The sequence below is a fragment of the Corvus cornix genome, chromosome 8, assembly GCF_000738735.6.
Source record: "Corvus cornix cornix isolate S_Up_H32 chromosome 8, ASM73873v5, whole genome shotgun sequence".
NCBI classification, from domain to species: domain Eukaryota; kingdom Metazoa; phylum Chordata; class Aves; order Passeriformes; family Corvidae; genus Corvus; species Corvus cornix.
Genome location: NC_046338.1, coordinates 14,887,020 through 14,909,410, shown reverse-complemented (window position 1 = coordinate 14,909,410; position 22,391 = coordinate 14,887,020). Strand labels below are relative to the sequence as shown.

The 22,391-nt window shown below is 38.0% G+C and overlaps 1 protein-coding gene across 4 annotated transcripts; it reads right to left on the bottom strand.

The window, feature by feature from the left end:
- Positions 1-244: 244 nt before the first annotated feature.
- SH3GLB1 (SH3 domain containing GRB2 like, endophilin B1) lies at positions 245-22,389 on the bottom strand. Of its 4 annotated transcripts, none has more exons than XM_039556096.1 (11): positions 22,132-22,389; positions 19,199-19,340; positions 16,545-16,673; positions 15,580-15,713; positions 15,097-15,189; positions 12,996-13,082; positions 11,566-11,589; positions 7,482-7,571; positions 6,903-7,003; positions 1,711-1,942; positions 245-717 (listed from the first exon to the last, which is right to left on the bottom strand). In XM_039556096.1, exons 1-11 carry the CDS (start codon positions 22,201-22,203, stop codon positions 610-612), a joined length of 1,212 nt encoding a protein of 403 aa, XP_039412030.1. In that variant the 5' UTR covers positions 22,204-22,389; the 3' UTR covers positions 245-609. The 4 variants fall into 4 exon arrangements, with proteins under 4 accessions (XP_039412030.1, XP_039412031.1, XP_039412032.1 ...); XM_039556097.1 differs by having other exon boundaries at positions 13,044-13,082; XM_039556098.1 differs by lacking the exon at positions 12,996-13,082.
- Between the last annotated feature and the right edge of the window lie 2 nt (positions 22,390-22,391).

Sequence of the window (22,391 nt, the reverse complement as noted above, 5' to 3'; positions counted from 1 at the left end):
GCAAGGATAAAAACAAGTCAGAAGGCATGTCCCTAGTTTGTGCCAATCCACCTAGGTGCAGCTTAAAATCTCAGCATACTGGGAACTTGCCTTAAGTTTTCAGAGGTGACTTAATACACGAGACACTCAGCAGAAGCCATGTGTGCCTCAGCACATCCAAGCTCCACAAGTGTTGGGAACAGAATCACACGGTTTATGTTCCACGTCGGTTTTGGTTATTCAAATAACATGCACTACACCTGCATCGGTTCACAATAAGTTTATTTTATGTGAAGAAAAGCTTTGCCATTAATGAAAAATTTCAGTAGAAAACAGTACCTCCTGCTTTCAATCTAGATTACTCAAAAGTAGAAGCTTGTATTAGTGAAAACTTCAGTAGAAACAAATCTGTAGGAAACGTTCTTGGCACATGAAGTAAAAGCTTTAAACACATTAAGTTTGAATAGAGTATTGACCGTGCAACCATGCTGGCAGAAAAGCCAGTTTTTAATGGCTGGTATTTGTCCCTCAAGACAATAACATGGAAGACACATAAACCTGCTTACATAACGTTAATTGTATATAAATATGGAGTTGCCATAATTGACAGTCTCTATTCAGGCCGACCATTTAGTTTAGCAGTTCTAAATAAGTAATAGGCACTTTGCCTTTCTGATTTCCCCTTTCACCCATCAGCCAGTCTGAATCCATGCCAGGGATACTGTACACTGTTATCACCTGAAAAAAGAGAAACACATTATTATAAACTTTGTTTGCAGGGAAGAGAGTTACAGTATATCTTCATGTGATTTCCAATGTCTTAGAATTGAGACTAACCAGGTTAAACAGAGCATTTAAAATGAGCATCCATAGAACATAACCTAATGCTCATAAAAATTATTTCACTGGCCCACGGAAAAGAATAGACACAGTAGTGTATTTTGAAGTACCTTTATACTGTTGAAATTCTATTCATTACAGTTTCTTTTCTATTATGTTTTATCTTTAAATCTTGTGTATCCACCCTCAGCCTTAACAGGCAATCTAAAAGAAACTTCTTTGGAGTGCATGACAGAAAGACAGATGGTGTTGATGTGCTCTATCTTCACAGAAAATCTGAGCCCACAGCTTCTATCTAAGTCACTCTCTAAATAAGAAAAGAGTCAAATAGAAATACTGAAGTAATGCACATTTAAAACCCCAAAATCTGATTTTTTTTTTCAGAATTTCTTCTTCATCATTAAGCTACAGTCACATTACCAGGTGAAACTCTGTTCCAGCACTGTGCTTCATCATCTATCTCCATCTGCTTTGCATACTCTCTGACTTATGACTGCAACTGAACCAGAACAGGAATAAACACAACACAACCTTCACCATCAAAGCAAGTAGTAGTTGTATTTTCATATTCTTCCCAAATTGCAATATTCAACGTTTGAAAGACTAATCATATTGATCATAGTGCCAAAGGTGTGGTGAAAAGTAGACAGTAGGCCTGCATCTTGACTGTCTAGCAAATGTTCTTGCAAGCTAAGATGGTGTAACAAATGTTGACTCTCACTACAGAATATTAGGATATATAGGTACAGGACAATGCTTCAAGGGTATTATTGAAACTTAATTTTAAAAAATCAACTACAAAAACTTTTTGATGTAGCACATCTTAACTGGCTACTCACAAGCATTCCCATTTTTACTTTCAAATGATCAAGGTAGATAGAAAACTCTTACCTCATCTGCAAGTAGTGATAATTCACTGCTGTTTGCAGCATCATAATCATAGAGAACTCTGGCTTTCCTGCTGCCACTTGATGACTTCAGTTCACTTAGGCCTGAAGTAACGATTGAGTTGCTTACTGAAGGCAATGAAGCAGAGGCTGAGGCCAAGACTGAGGGAGTAGAAACACTCTGCACAGGAGTTGTGGAAGACTGATTGTTGTTAGAGAGGAAAGTAGATGGAAAGCTGTGAGAGAAAAAAACAAGTCTTCTGAGTGGATTTGTTTTACACAGGGCATTATACATGCTCCCATGCCTAAACTAGCATTCTTATTTTTATCAGCAATAAACACCAGCAGATAGCAGTAACAGAATAGCACTGAGAGTTGTATGACATAAATAAAGATACTTGTTCCTGATAAGTAGCATAAATCAAATCAATATAATTAAAAAAAAAAAAATACTGCCACCTTAAAAAACCCTTTGAATTTGCCTCTTAAAAAAAAGGCAAAACCAAAAAAGCACTGTTGGTCAAACTTAATTCAGACTGTATTTTGATAAACATTTCTTTTGACAGCTCTGCCAGGAAAAGTAGCCTCCACCTCCTCCTGCTCATTCCTCAGTTATGTGGTTACACAAAAGATTGTGCTGACGAACCAGATCAGGGAAATATAATACAACTTAGAAACACAGCCTCCCTCTGAAAGCAAGAAAAATCACACAACTATTTTTGTAATCTAAATCAGTTCACTGATTCAGCTAACTTAGCGCTGTAAAACAAAAAAATTTTTTACTCTAAAAATCAACTTTTATCAACTTAAGCTCCTCATTTCTAGGTCAGGCTGCTACTTGCTCAGTGCCAGCCGTAGTGCTTGCCAGACCCTCCCATGAAGTCAATTAAACCCATTAACCTGGCTGGAAAAGAGGAGAAAAAAAGGGTATAATCTCCTACTTAGTTAATGAGCTCAGTCACAAAAAACTGTTACAAGTGAGCAAGCAGATACAAGGGAAAGCACAGAATAACATGACTGAAACACTGAAGGAGCAGAAAGGAGAGCAAAGCAGCAAGAGATTTTGGGGCAGTGGAGTAGGAAGAACAGAACAGCAATGATGAGCTCTGAGACTATCTCATGTCACTCTGCCCCATATCCTGGGAGGCAGTTCCATGGCAGGTTAAACTTATTTATTTAGCAGCTGATGTAGCAATTTCTTGTCCCTTTGCTACCTTACTTGGTTGTAAGGTAGAATCCAGATGAGTGTTAAAGAGTAGGTCAATGAAGGTTTTAAAAAAGGGCCAGCACCTAGGAGTTAGACTGAGTCATGATGACTGTAATTGCATTTCTTTCCATTCTTTTGACCAGTGAATTCCTACATGTAACTTCCCTCATCAGTCCTTCTCCATAGATGCTTTTTCATAAACATCTAGGATATGGACATATTACCTCCCCCCTCCTTTTGTTTGCCTACTCTTTTGCCATAAGATCTAGCACATGAACCCACCAGAAAACAGTCTGATCTCATCCCTTCCCACCTCTGCTCCCCAGTAAGATTCTTTCTGAAGGTGCAGTTCAGTGGCAACTTTACCCGTGCAAATCCAGATCAGTATACTCCCATAATCACGCCTGCAACATTACTGGTGCTCGTATGACCAGAAGGAGGAACTGATGCAGGTAAAAACTAAACCCATCAACACAGGAACTAATTTTTGGCTCATGTGACAATGATGACAGTGGAATTAATGTAGCTCAAATCTGCAACAGCTACAGCAGTCCTGCACACAAGGCTACAGGTTCACACTGTACTTAAACTGGTAAATGCACAGCGCCACGGAACAGGGCGGACCCACTCGAGTAACCCTTTTCCACATCAATGTTCATTCTTTATCATTTGAGTCAGATCTAGCAATCTGCTGCTTTTAATTCAAGAATCTGAACTAACCAAGTATTAGGAAAATTGCTTACTTGCCATGAGAACAGCTTTTTAAACATGTTCACTTTGCAGTCACACAATTGTATCTGACTGAAGGGAAAGAGCAGTAGTGTAATATGAAGGACAGCACTAGCCCCTTGACAGTCACTGAATTGCATGTAAAAATTGGGAAGACTTTCAAGACCCTGTTCTGAATTTAGTTAGCAGCTTACTACTGTGCAAAGGAGGAGGTCTCACTTCCCCCTCTGGTTTACCTTGACCCCACTTGACCATAACGAGCTGGTTCAACTCACCAAGCAGAAACTCCAATGCCACCAATTTTTTTTTTCATTTGCTAGATTAGTTTTTCAAATTAGTTCACCATGTTCCCTGAACAAATCAAACAAGCAGAATAAAGGGAACTAAAACCAGATCCCACATTTCTGTAGGTATAACTCAGCTGTGCCTCATGATGTATTTATTACTTGATTAGTGGGCATTCAACCAGAGGGATTTAATTTTAAATGACAATCAGCTGTTTCTCAATATTGCTAAATGACTGTTTAATATACTGCTAAACCTGTTCTCAGTTAGCACAGTAATTACTTGTAAGTCATTCTGCTCACTTCAAAGGGTCACTGGTTTGTACAGTCAGTGGAACAGAAAGCCAAAACTTTATAACCGCTCTGTCAATCAGTGGGGCATTAAGTGTCACTCTTTCTGCAAAGTCATATATAAAGCATTTTAGTGGAAGGCTTCAGCTATAAGGAGGTTGTCTGGTTTGGGCTGGTTTTGGTTTTTTGTTTTTTTTTTTGAATACTTGAGTAACAGGAGGAATTTCCCAGCTTGTAGTGATGGATAATCTGAAAAAATAATTACGCCAAAGCTTACATTTGTCTGTCAGGGAAGCTGAGAAACTTCAGAGCAAAAGCAGTTATCTGAAGAAAAAAAGCAGCCAGGGTACCAGAATATTTGAAATAGATTTGTTTAGTTCATTCTGAGGAACTGAAAATAAAAAAGGGAGATTTGATTTAAAGAATCAATCCAGCCCTACAGGAGGGGAAGGCAGTACAGAGCTAAGCAGTTGGTGTTCCCTTGAAGCGAAACATCCATAAAAACATGTCTATTTATATAAAGAGAACTGAGTAAAACTCAGAACGGAGCTTCCCCCCACCTTTGGTACAGCTGCCTCTGTACCAGCTGACTGCTCAGCTTTGGAACTTGAATAGTCTCAATGTGAACTAGGAAGGGGTTTATGCCCCGGATTCTGATCCAGGTAAAACATAACATGCATCTCCTCTGAGAACCAGGTTTCTGTTTCAAGCAACAAACTAATCTCACTTAGAGGCTGAATGCCTTCGGTCCATCAACAACCTCAAAACGAAACTAAGTCCTTCACAGTTCTTGGCCTTCATGTGAGAATATTGCACAATACCATTCTTAGATATGTGAAAAGATGTGTAACTCAGCACTATCTGTTAACCAACACAGCACTGGCAGACACAAGCAAGATCTAGCTGAGCAGCCTAAGTTGTTTATTTGGTCTGTATCTGCCTGCATAACATAGGGAGCACAGAACAGAAACCCTACTCATCTGCTTATTTAATGCAAGTGCTACACACCACATCCCTATCAATAGAGACACTCTTCCAAAGCAAGGAGCATGACTTCAGACCCTGTCCCAGTGCTCTCTGTTATATTTCAGTGGGATTTCCTTGCACAAGGAAGGAAAGACACGCCCAAGATTTAATACCATAACTATTTTAATCCACACAGAAACTTCATTTCACTGTTAGAGGCATTTAGAATTCTGCAATGCTTCCATGCTTTTGGTCTTCTACCAGTCATAGTAATTTTATTAAAAATACTACTCAGATCACATAAAGATACATCCTTCTGTTTTCCTAAAGGCACTATTTTCTTCAAACGCACTTTTTTTATACCTGGTTTCAGTTTACACAAATTTTAAACAAAGACAAGCTATACATCCTAAAGCAGAACTTAAACAGGAACATGTTCTTCCTTAGATTAAGGGTATTATGCTTAAGGCTTTCTATTTGGTAAATGCACTAGGATAAGAGCACATGTATTAAAAATAATCCTCTCAAAATAGTTGTGTAAATATATTTCACTTAATTTCTAATTAAAGAGTTCCTTTTCCTTCATACTGCAAATGTTGGTTTTCAAGCTTACAATTCTACAACTTGTATTTATGTGCTACCACATTTTATAGTTGAATATTTGGAATGTATTAGATTGGGATGTAACTTTAAGGGTGTAGCTTTTTTTTAGATCAAAGTTTTAAATACTTTAAACTACAGTTTACTAGTTTAAGGTCTTTTTCAAGACTTAAGAAAGCCTTTAAACTACACATTTAAACAAACTGAGGAAATCAAATGCCACAGGAAGTTGCAAGTCAGGAAAAGGATAAGACTCAAGAACACTTTTGTTTTTACTTCCTTGTCAGGGAAAACATAAACAGAGATATCTCAGAGACAGTTACCTAGAACAGACACTACAGCAAACTTCTAAGTACAAACAATTCTTCAGTGCATACACTCACGTAAATAACAGGATCTGTATAACTCTGAAACAGGCTGATTTGTGAAGAATTAGAATAGGGAAACTTTATGAAGTGTAACTATGTAGATCTCGCTACATTCTCACCAATCACACAAAAAGGGATTAAGAGCACAAACTAACGTCAGTTTCTTCTCTTACTTTAAAAATGCTAAACCCATGAAACAGTAAAACAAGACAAACTTGTTCATTCCACTGTGTGTGCTCTGGATAATAGATAGTATGAAGTAGATTTCCCCCTATACAGTATCTATGCTGGCAACTCAGTTAAGAGTGGAGAACAGGGTTTCACTGAAAATCAGATAATGACCTATAGCGAATTAAGAGGCAACAGGAATTTATAGAAAGTATAAAAACTTCTTCCACATTGCACAGCAGTCTAGTAGCATGAAGCTTAAGACAACTGAATGATTACAAATAAATCTCTAGAAATTCCTTTTTGTCACATTAAATGAGGTTACCAAGGGCTCACCTTCCTCTATTACATAATATATAAAATCTCAGTAGATCAACCCTCAAAAGGCATTAGTGCTGTGTGTAGGCTTAGGGAACTAGTTGCACTGGGTAATTACATATGAATTACCTGAGAACAGATTTATTTCCTTTCAGTCCAGCATGCCCGTGTGTTCATCACTGTTATACCAGTGTAAGTTTTCCTACTATTCATAAGCACTTACTAAAAACTGAGCTTTTTCCTGAAGTTTATACAGTACTACTACCTTCCAAGTTGTTTCTGGAGATCCAACATATATTGGTAACATTGTGCATAATAGGTCATCTGAGCTTCGACAAAGTCATTCAGACAGCGGAGATGATGTGCCTGTAACACAGCAAAGAATTCAAGTGTTTAGCCTGTAAGGGCACCATGCTGCCTTAGAAGGACTACACACCTCATCAGGTGCTAATGCCAATAGTGGCACTTAGGGATAAACACCAGATGGGCATAGTGCCTGGATTTACCAGGTAAACACAATGAAATGTCACAAATATGAGCATATTCAAGCAAACATTTTTTCCGTTTCAACACTCAATCGATCTGATGAATGGGAAGCTCGGTATAAAGAATGAAAATGAAAGGTCCTGCATTCTGAATGTTAATGGGAAAGTAAAGTTAAATTCAGCGGATACTAATTAAAAAAATCAAATTAAAAATTAAAAAAAAATAAAAATCCTTGTGGTTTGATGCTTTAATGCACTGAATTGAAAACTCATACACCAGAGTTCCCAGGTAGATTACTGCAGCTATTTTTAGAAGGTGCCCTGATATTGACCTTCCCCAACACCCTTTAGGTACTCACATGTGTGCTGCTGATTCCTTCCAGCAGCAGTCTGGTAATCTCTGCTTGACGGTCAAATTCACTCTGAGTAATTCGCACTTCCTGTTCAGACTAAAAGTAAGAATGCACATCAGGTACTGGTACAATGCTCTGTGCTACACCTGCCCACTGCAACAGTCCCGGCTGATGCAGAACTGCTCACACAAATGCATTCATCACAAGCTTAGGTGTTTGAAATATGCTTTTTCTTTGCAGATCTTTACTAGGCAAAAATAGTAATTGCATTCTGGGTTCAGAAATGTTGAGGCCCTGTGTACACAGCAAGCAGTTTTATTATCAGACACCTACTACATATGCAAAAGAAAGGCATTTCTTTGCCAGCAGTATTACCCCACCTCTCCCAATAACAAACCAAGTGTTCACTGGCATAACCATGTCTGCACCAGGAGTTTTGTCAACATACTAGTGGCAGCCAAGAATAATGTAATTTTTTCCTATACATCAACTTAACAGGTCTCTGATGAAATAATTCAGGGTAAATCTCACATTATTTTTGCCAGGTAACTGCACAGCAATCAGCTGTACATAAACCTTTGATGTTAAGTTTTATCACGATGTATCATAATTTAATGTCTTATACTGACCACCAAACTACTACAACTATTTCTGGAGCTTGTAATCAAGGAATCTTTGAAAATAAATAAATCTGCATTATACTAAATATTCTAATACTTGGTGTTACAATCAGAGTAAAATTTCTATTGAAATGATGTAATACAAGTTTCATATTTCAATAATTCAAATGTATTCCTTACATATAGGGAATATATATATATATAAAAAACTGTAACTATATATAGTTCTCAACAATTTTAAAGTAAGGTATCAGTGTTACACTGGTTTTAAATTACTTCAATATAGCACAGCCAAAATTACTTAAGAGTACTTTGGCGGGGGGGGAGGGGGGAGGGGTGGGAATAGGAGTAAAGAAAAAGGGACACTAAACACACATACACAGAATTATGTGCTCTAATATCTAAGATTCATTGTTCCAAGACATAATGTCCTCAGCCTGAAATGTGGATTACCTTGCCTCAATGCTTATATTCATTTAGTGCCTTGTTTCTAAAAACAAACCCAAGGGCAAAAAATCTACATGAAGTCCAAGATGCAGCAGTTGCTATTCTCAACAAAGGAGGAAATATATTTTCAGGTTATACCAGTAAAACACTGGTTTCAAAGGCATTTTATGTGCTTGCAAACATTCTGTTCTTGCATTCAACTGATGTTAATCAGTATGAAAGTCACATGGACTCTCAGAAAAGAGCGCAGAAGAATGATACAGTTACCTAAGAAATGTATTTCCATCTGAAGTCACTGCAGCTGGAAGTGCTTACACAGTAACTAAACAGTGAGGAAGCAGCTAGAGAGAACTGTGTGCTTCTTACTTGAAACTGAAAACAGTGTTTATATCAAGTTCCAAACTAGTAAGTTTTCAAAGTTTTTTGAGAAAAGAATCTTTGCTTGGAATTTTCTGATTAAATCTGAATTAGTATCAGTGAAATCCATCTGTCAGTCTTTGAGAGAAATACAAGAACAAAGAGATGAAAAAAGCTAATCTGATAGCCGAGAGGGGAAGAAAAGCAGCATCTTAATTTTCTTTTAAAAAACCATCAAAACAATAAGTAAATCTTTTATCTGGAGAGAAATAGTTTTCTCTCGTGTTTCCCTGAACTCAGCAGTTGCTAATGCGTTTCTGTCTCCCTGTCAGGTAAGTAAATACATGAGAATAGGAACTTACAAGACGGGGACATATCCATCAGAATAATTATATTTGTTTCAACAACATTCTAGCAAATCAACTACTTTCTGTAAGCAAAGGAAAAGCAAGTAATGTGGTAACACATATTAACATAGCCAGTACAGAGTGATTTAAAATGCATTTACAAAAGCCCAATGTACTGGTTTTATAGATTTACATGAACTAAATTATGTGACAATGTGTTTAATCAGTTTTGCCCACCCCTATTTTCAGTACAGCTAGGTGAACAGTAGCAGGACATCATATCTATTCTACACCTTAGGATAAAGGTGAAAACCAGCTGACTTTTAACCTGAGAAGTTTATGGCCTCATCATCTTTGTTTCTGAATAGAGATAAGAGGTCAAAAACACAAAATGAGACTTTCCAGCTGCAGTTGTACTGTGTTTTTAAGACCATTAAAAGGCCTCACTAGGTATGTCTCATGAAGATCCCTCAAAATGGTACTTGCTCTGCAACGTCAGAACATGAGCCCAGGTTTTGAATCTGAGTATTCATACATAAATAATCTCCCCAGATTTCACATAGGAATACAGGAAATACTCTCAGAAATACTGTGCAATCCTGCAGCGAAGAGACAACACACATAAAAGCATATGAAATAAAATCACCCTCCTGATGTTGTTTTACTACACATGCTTTTAGTAAACACTGGTAGTTGATATATAGCTGTGCCTAGTATTTAATATTCCTTCTGAAATGCAGAGTTAGAGGAAGCTAAACTAAAGAAGGTTTGTCATTGCCACCATGCGCATCTTTAATACTCTAACTGAAAAAAACCCAGCCTGTAATTGATCCAAAGATGACTGATGGTCTGAAATCTTTGACGGGAAGCCTCTTGTATTTAAACGGAAAATTTTTATGAATCTCCTCCTCCAACTCTCAAACACAGAAGGACAGACTGCCTTTAGAAATGTGGATGGATTACTGCTCCGTTGGCAGTACATAATGTTGTAGTTTCTTCTCAATAGTCTCTGCTATTTATATACTAAATAAAAAAGGGAACCTCGAATTACATAATTTATTACAAGAGCTAGAGTTTTTAGTCTACTTTATGCTGTAGTTAAGCACTTTGTAGTATTTCTTCTTTCCAAGACACAATCTGTTAAATTTCACTATCCTAAAATTGCTTGTCCTTGTCTCTGAAAAGCAAATAGCTTCAAGATGAGTTTTCATTACAACAGTATTCCTTTCCTGCCATTTTTTCCCCAAAATAGGACCAAGTATGCAGACAGATTTGCTGCTTCCAAACGTTACTTTACTTAATTAATAAAATAATTCTCCAACTTCGGGATACAAGTTGACCTAAGGCTCCTTTCACAGTTAACCCCTCCTTTTACTTTAAATGCCTCCTTCCCTCCGAACTCACACTCATCCTCACTTGTTTGCACTATAACTCACAGAAAGTTGGAAGAGCAACTCCCACAACTCCCAAGATTTCACTTGAAGCTGCATATCCCAGCTTCTCCCTACAACTCCCACAGCTGCCTAACTAGTTCCCCTTTAAAAACCACACTCCAAAGCCCCTGCTCTCCTTCTATTGACAAAATTTTAATTACCCCTCCTCTACAGAAATCCACTAAGAAATCCTTTCTTCACTGTTAGTGCACCCCCTCACAGCCTGTTGCCAATCCTGGTTTGGCAGAGCCAGTGAACCTAAGAACAGCCCTTCTCATGGCACTGGAGCAGCTATTCCATTAGCTCCTCTGAATTTGTCCCTGTGCAAGGGATGGTATGGCAGAGAAGGCTGCAACCCCCATCCCAAGGCTAATGCTAAGTTTATAAACTAGCTTGCAGGCCAGGCGGAATTTTCAGATGTGCCTACCCCCTAACTTCAGCTGCTGAAGATGTAGTGACACTGAGAGGAAGGGTGGGGTGTTCCATGTCCTGGGTAAAACTTGAAAATCACTGTTTACAGGAGAGTTTAGATTACTAGACCCAAGTATTTCTGAAAATTCTCAAATAAGCTTGTTCTTAACAGGATACCATACCAGTAAATTTTGAGAGAAGTCCTGTAGTTATCTTTCTATTGTATCTTGTCACATGAGAATCATACAGTACTGATACTAAATGACAGCCAGAAACAGCTTACTATAAAACAAACCCCAGGCATTGTTTTGCCCCTGCAGCCTAAAAGGCCCTGGAGAGGCCCAGTGTATTCTGATATAATGCATCAGGCTGCTAGCATCAGACTGAAATCAACAACATGTAATATTCTTTATTACAGCAGACCAGCACAAATTATGATTTCAGAAATCTGCAATTTTTTAAATTGTTTACTTACTTTCGTCACTTCCTCAGCCCATATCTAGTCAGCATTAAGAGTGGGGGAGGAAAAAATAAAAACATACAAACTTAGACATTGGTGGTACTCCATTACAGTATGTAATCACACTTTGGCTTTTAACTACTTTTCTGTCCTGAGAACTTCACAGGGATTTGAGGAGTGCTACAAGTCAGTTGCCCAAAGCCCTTCATATACAATGAATCTATAATGAATATGGATAGCACTACATCTGTGAAACAAGTTAGATACTGAAGAGAGAGTGACTTGTAGAACTCGTATATATTACAAGAATCTGCTTAAAACAAGCTACTACAATGCAAGACATAACTACTAAAAAAAATGACATGAATCAGACAAACTAAATTACCTTAGGAGGAACTTAAGTTACCTTAACGCGTTATAATAATGGAAAACTATGGAAAGCTATTATCATTTTTACACTGAAACAGATGAATGCTTTCTCTTGCTAATTTCATTACCAGTTTTCTATTTCACAAGCACTTTTACTGAAACCTAAATTTAATTAAAAATGCTACAGAGGTATCTCAAATTGAGTATTAGAGTAGTAGCAAGCAGAATAGCAAAATCATAGAACTGCAAGGGATTTAGTCTAAAAGTTAATTACTTCAGCTTGCTCTTCCAATTCCCTCTTGCAATGTTGTTCTTCTTTAATCTTCACCTTCTGCCACTGTAAGATGATGACACAATCAGGAGTAGGAAGAAATGTGTATAAAGGTTGCAGGAGCAAACTGTAACAAACAAGTTTATCCTGATAACCATTTTTCATCTGATCACAGATGAGAAATCTGGAATACTAAATTGAGATGAGACCCAATATGCTGTGCAGATCCAAAGCCCAACCAGAACAGGCTGGACAGCACAGTCTATGCTGTACATAGCCAATTGATCCCTTTCTCTTCCACTTTCACAACTATGGTGCTAAAACCAGCTGCACTAAGGAGTCCTTGCAACAAGTTTAGGATATATTGTACTCTAAGTTAAGCCATTAGCTTCTGTGACATTACTCAGTTGCAGTTCTTTGTAACACATTGCTTGAAGGGAATAATTTCTATATATTCCTGGCTGTTCCACATAATTCACTTGTACTCATATTAAAAAGATAGGAAAACTAAATAATTCCTTTCCTCCAATAGCTGAAAACAATTTCAGAATTGCAAAATCAACTCCTCTGTATCCTAAGTTTACATTCATAGAATCACAGAAATTAGAATATAATACTGTGTATTTCAAATTATCAGAAATAATCTGATAAAAACAACATCCAGTGCTGTACTGACATAAGCATATTTAGTGCATTATACCAATTCATTTTAGAATGGAAAACATCTGAAACAAGACCAAAATGAGCTGGATAGCAAGAGGAAACATTTGACAGGAAAATGAATGAACACAGGAGGCCAACAAACCTTTAGCCATTTTACATGCAGCAAGTTGAGCATGTAAGAGACATTTACCATAATGTTATTCTCTTCAGGCTGAGAGGTGTTTAGTTGCTTAAATGTACAGATAAAAAACAAAAGCAAGTTACAACACTGTGAATATAGCAAGTAAATAGGTTAATGTCACAAAGCACTGCAAGTTTAACCAAGACTGTGAAGTGAATATAGGTAAACAAAACAGCTTAAATTTTGATTTTAAACACTGATCTAAGCTGTTGCAGTTGTACAGTAAGCATGGGACAAGTAATTTTCAAATATTATTTTTCCCAGTTATAAAAGTATGTAATATGTAGATAAAATGTATCACTTTAGCCTGTCAAAGAAAATAGTAAAACATAAAAATTTGCATCATAACACACTTCACTAACCTATCAGTCCAGCCCTGTTTGTTAGGTTTCTTCCTTTATAAATCAGGGAGCCAGCAGAATATGACCCATTTGCATCACACCTACATGCAGGTTAGTTCTCACTTCTATATTGCAGAGGATAAAATAGAGGAGCAATTTTTTTATTTCTGCTGGAATTCTACATTCTGGTACTTCTTTAACATGCACACTACTGTCAAAATGTAATTAAAATTAAAGTGTAGGCAAAATAGTAAAGAGGTTTAGAGTGTCATGCTCTTCCAGCACTAAATAAATACTTGTGCATAAAACTGCACACCTGCTGTATGAATACTCAGGATCAAGTAGCAGCAGCAGCAATTGGCACCAACCTCTGCATGACTGCACTGCTGATGGAACTAAAACTGAAGTATAATATATATACATTATTTTAATACTAGGCTCAAGGGGAACAATTCCTTATGGTCTTTTCATTGCTTTAGAACGTAAGGTACATACCTGCTACCACACTACAAAGGAAGCTAATAATAAAAACACTCTTTTTTCTAACTTAACTGTGAACAAAGTCAAGCAAAGGAATAGTTTACTCTCCAATGCTCTATCTTTTGCTTCTAAACTGCACTACTTGCTGATCAAAACCCTTCTCTGTTCTCCATTGTTCATCTTACAAATTAAGAAAGCTTGACAAACAGAGAAGTAACTCTTTTTGCACAGAATTTACGTAAGGGAAAAAATGCATGCATAGACTTAAAAATACAAATGGTTTAAATACACAGGGACAGTGTGCATGACATGGATTGAGACAAAAGAGCAGATCTGTCAGGTAGATTATGCTGGTTTTTAGATGGCTCGCGATCCCGAAGATGCAACACACTTTATTACCAAAGTTCAAGATGATGCCTCTGAGATCTTTCAGGACAAATGTCCATTTGGAAAAGCCAGCAAAATCTGACAGTCCTTCTTCTGCCTCTCCATCATGTACACTGTCCCTGTGTATTTAAATTGTCTGGATTTCTTTATTTGCATGACCCCTACTGTATTAACCCTTATTGGAAAAATCACTCCACTGTCCATCATTAACTGCTGCACTTTTAGGAATGCAGTCAAAAAGACAGCTATGAAAGTACTGTAAATATATCCTGATGAAACTACATACAGTCAACAGTCTAATCCTTCGTTTAGAGCATATTAAGAGTTTAAAAAGCAGTAACTTTTTTGTTCCAATTTAATCTCCTTGAACAAGCATTTTTTGAGGGACTCAGAAGTGATATGAATTAAAGAGTCTCACCTCTGTTTGGTGGTGTGAAATAGTAAGCAATAGATAAACCACAAATATTTTTGACATAGATAAGTTAAGTATAGATAGGTTTATCAGTTGAAAGCAATTATATATATGCTTCAACATTTGCAGAGATTCAAGTATTTGTATTTAAACCCATATTGGCAGGTTGTAGCAAGTAATTTTTAGCAGTATAGGCTCATCTAGTATAGAGCAAGAAGAGATAAGCAAGTTCAACTTGATGGAATATTTAAAAGTAGAAGACTAACACCTTAATCAGCAACTCACTTCCATTTCCTTGTGTTCCACTAAGGCATTTCTTACAAAAGTATCTAGAAAAACAACCAGGGTAAGAAGCTAGGACTGGAAACATAACCAAGCAGTCAAACTGATATCAGTAAGTCTGAAAGTTATGGACAAACTTAGAAAAAAACCCTCTACTTACTGCAGCTCGAGCTTCTGCAACTTTTGCCTTCTTCAGTCTGGTTTTTGCAGCATCCAAATCCAGTCTTTTATTTTGTAACAGTTTACGTTCTTTCTGAAAGCGAGTTAGGTTAGTTTGTGAGAATGGGTACACATACTCACAAGCAAAAGACCATCTACTTGGAAATGCTTTTAACAAAGTAGCATATAAAAAAAAGTTCTTCAGTTGAAGAGAGAGAGAGAATTAGATCCTAATTATTCTCACACAGTTTATACTCAATATGCATACTTCTAATAGAACAATACCTACCAAACAAATGTTTTAATCATTAGTTTGTTTTTACCTTGGCAAAAGAACAGAAAATACACCAAAGGCACAAATTTCACTTGAATTTTTCTATATTACCCCAAGGAAAGTAATAATGTACCATTATCTACTACTATCTTTTGAAGACTGACAGTTACAATTGGTGTAAAATACTGAAGAATATACAATTCAACTTACAGTAATAGTCTTGTAGTCTCCTTCAATAAAGTTTCTTAGGGGAGTGAGAAAGTTTATAGCAGAAGTTTGAATTAGTTCTCTGTCTGCTGTCCCAATTCGCTTTTGTGTTTCTCCACATTTAATGAGTGCATTTCCTGTAAAGGAAAAAATGTTAATCATATGGTTCAGGCAGGAGGTTAACAAAACAGGTTGCTACAGTCAGGAAAGTTTAGGCCAGCAGTTTGAAATATAACCCAATGCCATGACCAGGGCCTTCAAAAGAAAAAAAAAAAAAAAATACCAAAAAAACCTCCAAAACAAACCAAACACCAAAAAAACCCAACATAAAAACAAGCAAAAACCTCACACCAAAAAAAAAACCCACACAAACACCAAGCCAAACCATTTTTATTATGAACAATCACAGGTCAAGGCAAGATTTCAATGAGAACACATTGTAGAAGTATCAAATAGAGTTGTACTTACAGGCATAATGTAAAAATATTAGAGATAATACCCCCAACCATCCTGTCATAGGTATATAAATTTACTAGAGAAGGAATAAAATTTAGACTATGTTCCACACTATTATCCTTATCAAAATATTATATATCAAGGAAAGCAAGAATACTGTACAGTTAGAGAGGTTTCTTACCACAGAAGTCAATTTCAGGTAACATTTTCACCCCAAACAACAAATAAAATCAATAAATACTGTCAGATGTGTTCCTTTAACAAGGAAACTAAACTCCAAAATTAGTTGTTCTGGTAAGATAATTATCCATCCATGAAGATGGATACCATTCCAACCACAAGTTCTGTTTCTAGATTTGAATAGAAACCGCATCATTGATCTCCTAAAGCTCAGTTATACAGCAAGTCAACTCAAACTGATACAAATGTCATTAAACTGTTTCATCTAGAGGAAGAGAAGAAATGTAATTTTATATTGTTAAAAAAGCCTGTATCTGTATTTTACTTCTTACCATAGGCTGTTCCTGGGCCAAATTCATTCCCAGCATCAATCATATACTGGCCTAGTAACTCTGGATTATTCATCCGACTTGGTGCTTTGCGGTCCAGCTTCTCATAGACAAATTCTTCTATTCTGGCATCTAAAAAATGTTTATTTGAAATAATTACTGTCATTCAAAGCACAAGTCAGAAAGGGAAACAAACAAACAAAAAAAGAATTTCAAAATCCAGCTATTAAACTCAACGTTAAGTGAACAAAGTTAAACTGAAGATCCTGTTCTTGGAAACAGACTGTATTCCATGTTTGCCATGCCATGTTCAAATATTTGAGCCATATGGGAAAGTGAAAAATTATACTTTTCTTCTCCTTTAGCATAGTTATACAGCTTTTCAGAATTTCATCAGAAGTCTTCACAGTAAGAGCAATAACAGAACACCTCTCCTTAAAAAAACCAAAGTCTTTTGTTCCGCCTCCAGAAAAAAATCATCAAAATTGCTCACTAGAATTAGCAGTGTAGGAATTAAGTTCAACAGCTACTGTAAGTTCCCTATTAAGATATTCTGAAAGTTTGATAGCCCCAGAAATTATATCCTCTTTCCTACACCCCATGCTCCCTTGAAACACTCTGAAAGAAACCATTAAAAGATATTAGAAAACGTTTCATTTCGTATTCCCATATTTTGTTAGTTTGGGCAACAAAACTATCAGAAAAACTTGTTGAGACTATGTGAGCATTACTACCCATCAATCATAATACTAAGCCACAGTGAGCTTCTTAGGTGGAAAGGCCTCACGCACCTAAACAGAGACTCTGTAACTGAAAAAGCAAATTCCTCAGACACAATACCAAATTTCTCTGACCAACTGCTTTTGTTTCCCATCTAGCTGGCTTTGTACAGTTGGTATGAACTAGTTTCAGCCTGCAATAGTACAGTCAACCACAAAGAAGCTTTCCAGTGAACAAACCTGCCACTTTAATACTACTTGTTAATTAGACAACTTTCAACAGCAGTGGAATAACTAACTAGTTTCTTGTGAAGGTCACAAAAATTAATCTAAGACAGACATTATGGGTATCATTCCCTGGCCACAAGAGTGAATCAAAAAGAATCAAAAGTTATTTGTTTTCGTTACTCAAGTCATAATATTTATGTTTTACTAAATCACAAAAGAACAGAAAAGTAATCTAAAATTATTGGACTATTACATGGGTCTGATCTATAGGTACAATTATAAATGGGATTGAAACTCATTTTTCCTCCCCCAGACAGGCTCACTCCATTAACAACCACCAAAAGCAGCTCTCCAAACAGCTGAAGTTACATTCATGAAGACCACTGCTCAACGCTGAGTATTTTTAGCCATCAGAAAATGGACTGGTGAGCAGAACTGAGATACTACCATATATTACCCTTGCAATGAAACTTCTTTATACACTTCCACTAGCCTCCAGTTAGTGCTTCAATATTCTAAGCTTACAAGTTTCTGAAAAAGTCTAATGCATATTACAAATACTGAATTGAATGAAAAAGACAACTATTCCCTCTGGCCTAGACAGAAGTAGACATTTGAGCTAGAATATTCTGCAAGTTCTACTACATCCTTCCCACAGGATTAGTTGGTTTATTTTTGAAATACTGTTTTCATGGAACTGAAAGATGCAACACACTTCGTAAGTAATACTTTAAACATCTCTGTAATAAAGAATTTATCTACTTGGCATTAGAAAAGTGTTAGCAGTATCTATGATTTACCTTTACTAATAAACCCTAGTTCAGTATGTCACTACAAGGAGAATATTTATGCTTTCAGTGCAGAGGTAGTAGCAGTATTATAATTTTATCATTTAAGCAAACCTAAAGGAGGTTTAGATTTTTTCAGTAAAGTAATTCACCCACTGACTAGATACCAGGTCTTGACTTAAAATCTAGATCTATGCACTAAGCAAATTCCTACAGCTCCAAACCCTAGAGCAACTGGAGGATAACTCTGAAGCTGATCTCCTCAACATTACTACTCATAGCAGCAATTTCAGAAAGAAATAAAATTAACACACCATAAAACTTCATTTCTTCTGCCCACATTTTTTTCTGTTACTGTTACAGTAAGAGACTCAACAGTGATGAAATTGTATTTGACACTTTTTTGTATTGTACAAGTAGGGTGCTAATTCTTAGTAATGGAATTGTTAAAGACAGGTATTTTAGTTCATCTTGCCTGCTTCGAGCTGATTTGTATTGTGCTGAGAGTTTAAGTAAGGAAATAGTAATTAAGTTTCTTGAACCATTGTATCTACCTCATGAAGAACTTCAGAGTACTTACAGCTACCCAAGATATCTGGAATTAGAGTGGGAAATTCAATTAAACAGTAAACAATTCAAAAAATCCATCAACCTGAGACTGAGCAGAGTATGGAACCAATACAACAGTTTAAAAAGCTCTGTATAAAGTTTTCCCCATTTGAAAGGTTAAGGAAGTACCAGCAATTGGTAGTGTCTCCAGTTCTTACCAGCTCTTCAAAAAGTGCTTTCCATTACTGCAGCCTTCAGATTTTAAAACTGCTATATTTTGTCCTAACTTACGCAATAGTTATTGCAGTAAATATTTACACTGGCGTATCTATTAATTCAAAAGTTGAAAACAAAAACCTGAAGGGCTCCTTACTTGGATTTGGCTGCAGTAATACTTCTGTTTGCTTCATTATTTTTTCTGTCCACAATTTAGTGCATTCTGCTTTGCTGAGAAGGTTCTCCAGATGAGCATCCAGTTCTGTCTTCTCTGCTTGACCAAGCTTTTCTTCTGTGAACTGCAAGTTAGGTTAAAAATATTCAAGTTCATAGAAATAATTTTCCGGGAGAAATTTAAAACAGTCACTTATATTAGCTTGAAGATGACATCTTAAAAGATATAACCATTACCCAGTCATCAATAAAAATCTAAGGACAAATTTGAAATGTATTAAGTTCACCAACACATCTATACTATCAGGTAAAAAAAGGGGCAGGAGGATGTTAATTAGACCAAGATGAAAAAGGTAATTTATAATATTATGAAGAAATCCTGTGCTCAACTTGATACTGAGAATTCTCACATGAAGCATTTTGTCCAATTTTGCAGTGTGTTTTAAAACATAAACCAAAATGAAGAAAGTCCAGAGGTAATAAAGCAAATTAAAAGATTACTTCAATCTTGTATATTTAGTAATTGTTTGTAAATTCTCCCAGTGTAAAACCTGAAGACAAAACAGATTCCCACTGCAGCTACCTTGAATATATAGAAAAAAATGTCCTGTCCGGAGGAAACAGGACAAAAACAGGGAGTTTAATCTTCAGTAAGAAGATTTAAAATATAATTAGACATTAAAGAAAGCTTCTAAAGACAAGGATTAAAAGCTAAAACAAACTTTCTTGGGAAGTTGTGAAATACATATCTTTGGGGGTGGGGGGTCTTTCACTTTTTAGAATAAGACAAATCAGTGTTTGATAAACTGTTTACATATAACTGATCCTGTTATTCCTTACAGAAACAGTAAGATGACCTCTGCTGCTCTCGTCCAAGCTGTGACTTCAGTGAAGTACAGTATAACTTCATTTAGCCAGATAAATCCATCAGACAATTCATTTCACTTGATACAAAATTCATGCCAAGTCTTACTAATCCACAAGCAGTTTGTTCTTCAATCCCAGACAGGGAGAAGCTACACGTTTCACATCAGGGAACCAAGCTAAGCCGGAAGTGAGGGCTTTGCCCGCCTCTCTTCAGAGCAGTAGTTCCTCACAATGATGATCTCATCCCTTGACAGCCCGTAGTTCAAAGTCAGGCATTTTCAGGAAAATCTCTCTTATGATTAAGTCTCTAACAAATTTACCAATTAGAAACTTAAGACTGGAAACATCCTGACTGTCCAACTTCATTCTTAACAAGTTCTTTGGTGGCCAGTAAGAAACAGAATACAATAGAGGTAAATTCCATTGTCCAAGTTTGTTTTCATTTCCACATGAAGATTAACCAACTTTGATAGCATACACATCTTGATAAATGCTTCTGGCATTTGCAGTTCTACATAAAAGCAAACTGCATTCATGAGAAAATTAAGCTGCCATATAGGGAAGAAGGGAATTTATTCATGGATGTACTACTACTACTGTTCAAAATGCTTTTAAAACTATGCCAGGTGTTCTCAAAAACTTTGTACTGATTCATTACAATACAGTAAAAATAGTTCTGGAATTATTTTTTACTATTACAGACAAAAGTATTTGTATACAAAGTTATTAATATTTCCTATTAATATTTCCATAGATCTTCTCAGCAGTGTGAAGATTGCTTAGTGAAGACCGTAATTTCACATATAGACTTAAATTAAATCACAAAGTCCCATCAAAAGATCTTATAATGAAGGGTGAAACTGCATCTGCTTGTTTTTCCCGTGTCCAACAAGAAAAAAGAACGTGAAGGCTGGAAAGGAAGAGTCGGTCTGGGAAGCAGGTAGACCTGGAAGAAGCCAGGAGTAGTGGGGGAAGCATGGAAATACCTCCATCACAAAGAGAGGCCACAATGACTGCTCTAAGTTCATTTAAATTTGAACAACAATGTTTTTTGACGGGTTTGCATTTTCAGAGCTCTGCTGTGCTGCTGATCACTGGTTCTGCCTGAATATTGAGATTTAGGGCAATACATCAGACCAGATAACAATGCTAATCACGTTCCAAACCTGACTGTGACCCAGCGAGAACTCGCAAGAAACCAAAGTGGATTACTATACACTGCTTGGATGTCCATCTCCATAGAGGAGATCTGTTCAAGTTTGATTATATAAACAAAGGTGATTACGGCTCAAGACAAGCGCTAAGGAACAAAAGACAGTTATAGTGCCCTTACTGCGAAGAAAGGGGAAGACCGAATCGCAAACAATGGGCTATCAAACAAGCTTAAAAACGATACGAAAAGTGAAACAAAACAAAAAGCCTAAGCAGACACATACCGGACTTTCATGTGTCACATCAGACCTCGACTTTTACCGATCAGGCAGCGATAAGGACACATTTCTAGCAGCCAGTAAAACCCAGCTGCTTATTTCAGGCAAGACACACCTTTGTCCTTTACATGCACAAAGTCCGGCAGTATCTCCCGGCAGCCGATGCCTGCGCACCTCGTCCCCCCCCAGTGCTGGCGCCTTCTCCCCTCTTTGCCCGTCTGACCTTGGGCTGTCTCGCCCCCGCCAGCCCCCCGAGGCTGCTGTTGTACAGCCAGCCTGGCGAACCGCCGGGCCTGCCCAGCCGCAGCCGAAGGGGCCGGCTGGAGGAAGCAGCTCGCAGCAGCCCATCGCCGCCCAGCCCGGACACTGCTCCGGCCTCGCCCCCGCCGGCGCAGCCGGTCCTGGCGCTCCCTCCGAGCTGGGAGCCCACGGCGGGCCCGGCCCCTCCCGGCCCCCGGGGCGGAGCCGAGCGCCCCAGCCAGCGCCCCGCGCCGGGCCCAGCGGCGGCGGCCCAGCGGAGCCACCCGCGGCCTCGGCTCCAGCTGGGGCGTCCCCGGCTGGGGCCGCCCCGGCAAAACCTCGTCCCGGCGAGGCCCCAGCAGAGGTGGACGGTCCATACCTGCACGGCACGGCTCAGGAAGGTGCCCGCGTCAGCCGCCAGCTTCTTCACATTGAAATCCATGATGTTCATCTTGGGCGGGGGCGCTGACTCAGCCCCGGCACCCGCAGCGGCGACGGCCGCTTCGGCCCGTCCCTGTGGGAGCCGCCGGGGGCGGTGCCGGGCCCGGCCCGGCCGCAGCGGATTGGCGGAGCCGCGGCGTCAGCCCAGGGCCCGGATCGGCCGGGTGAGCGGCGCCGGCGGCCGCCCCGCCCCGCCCC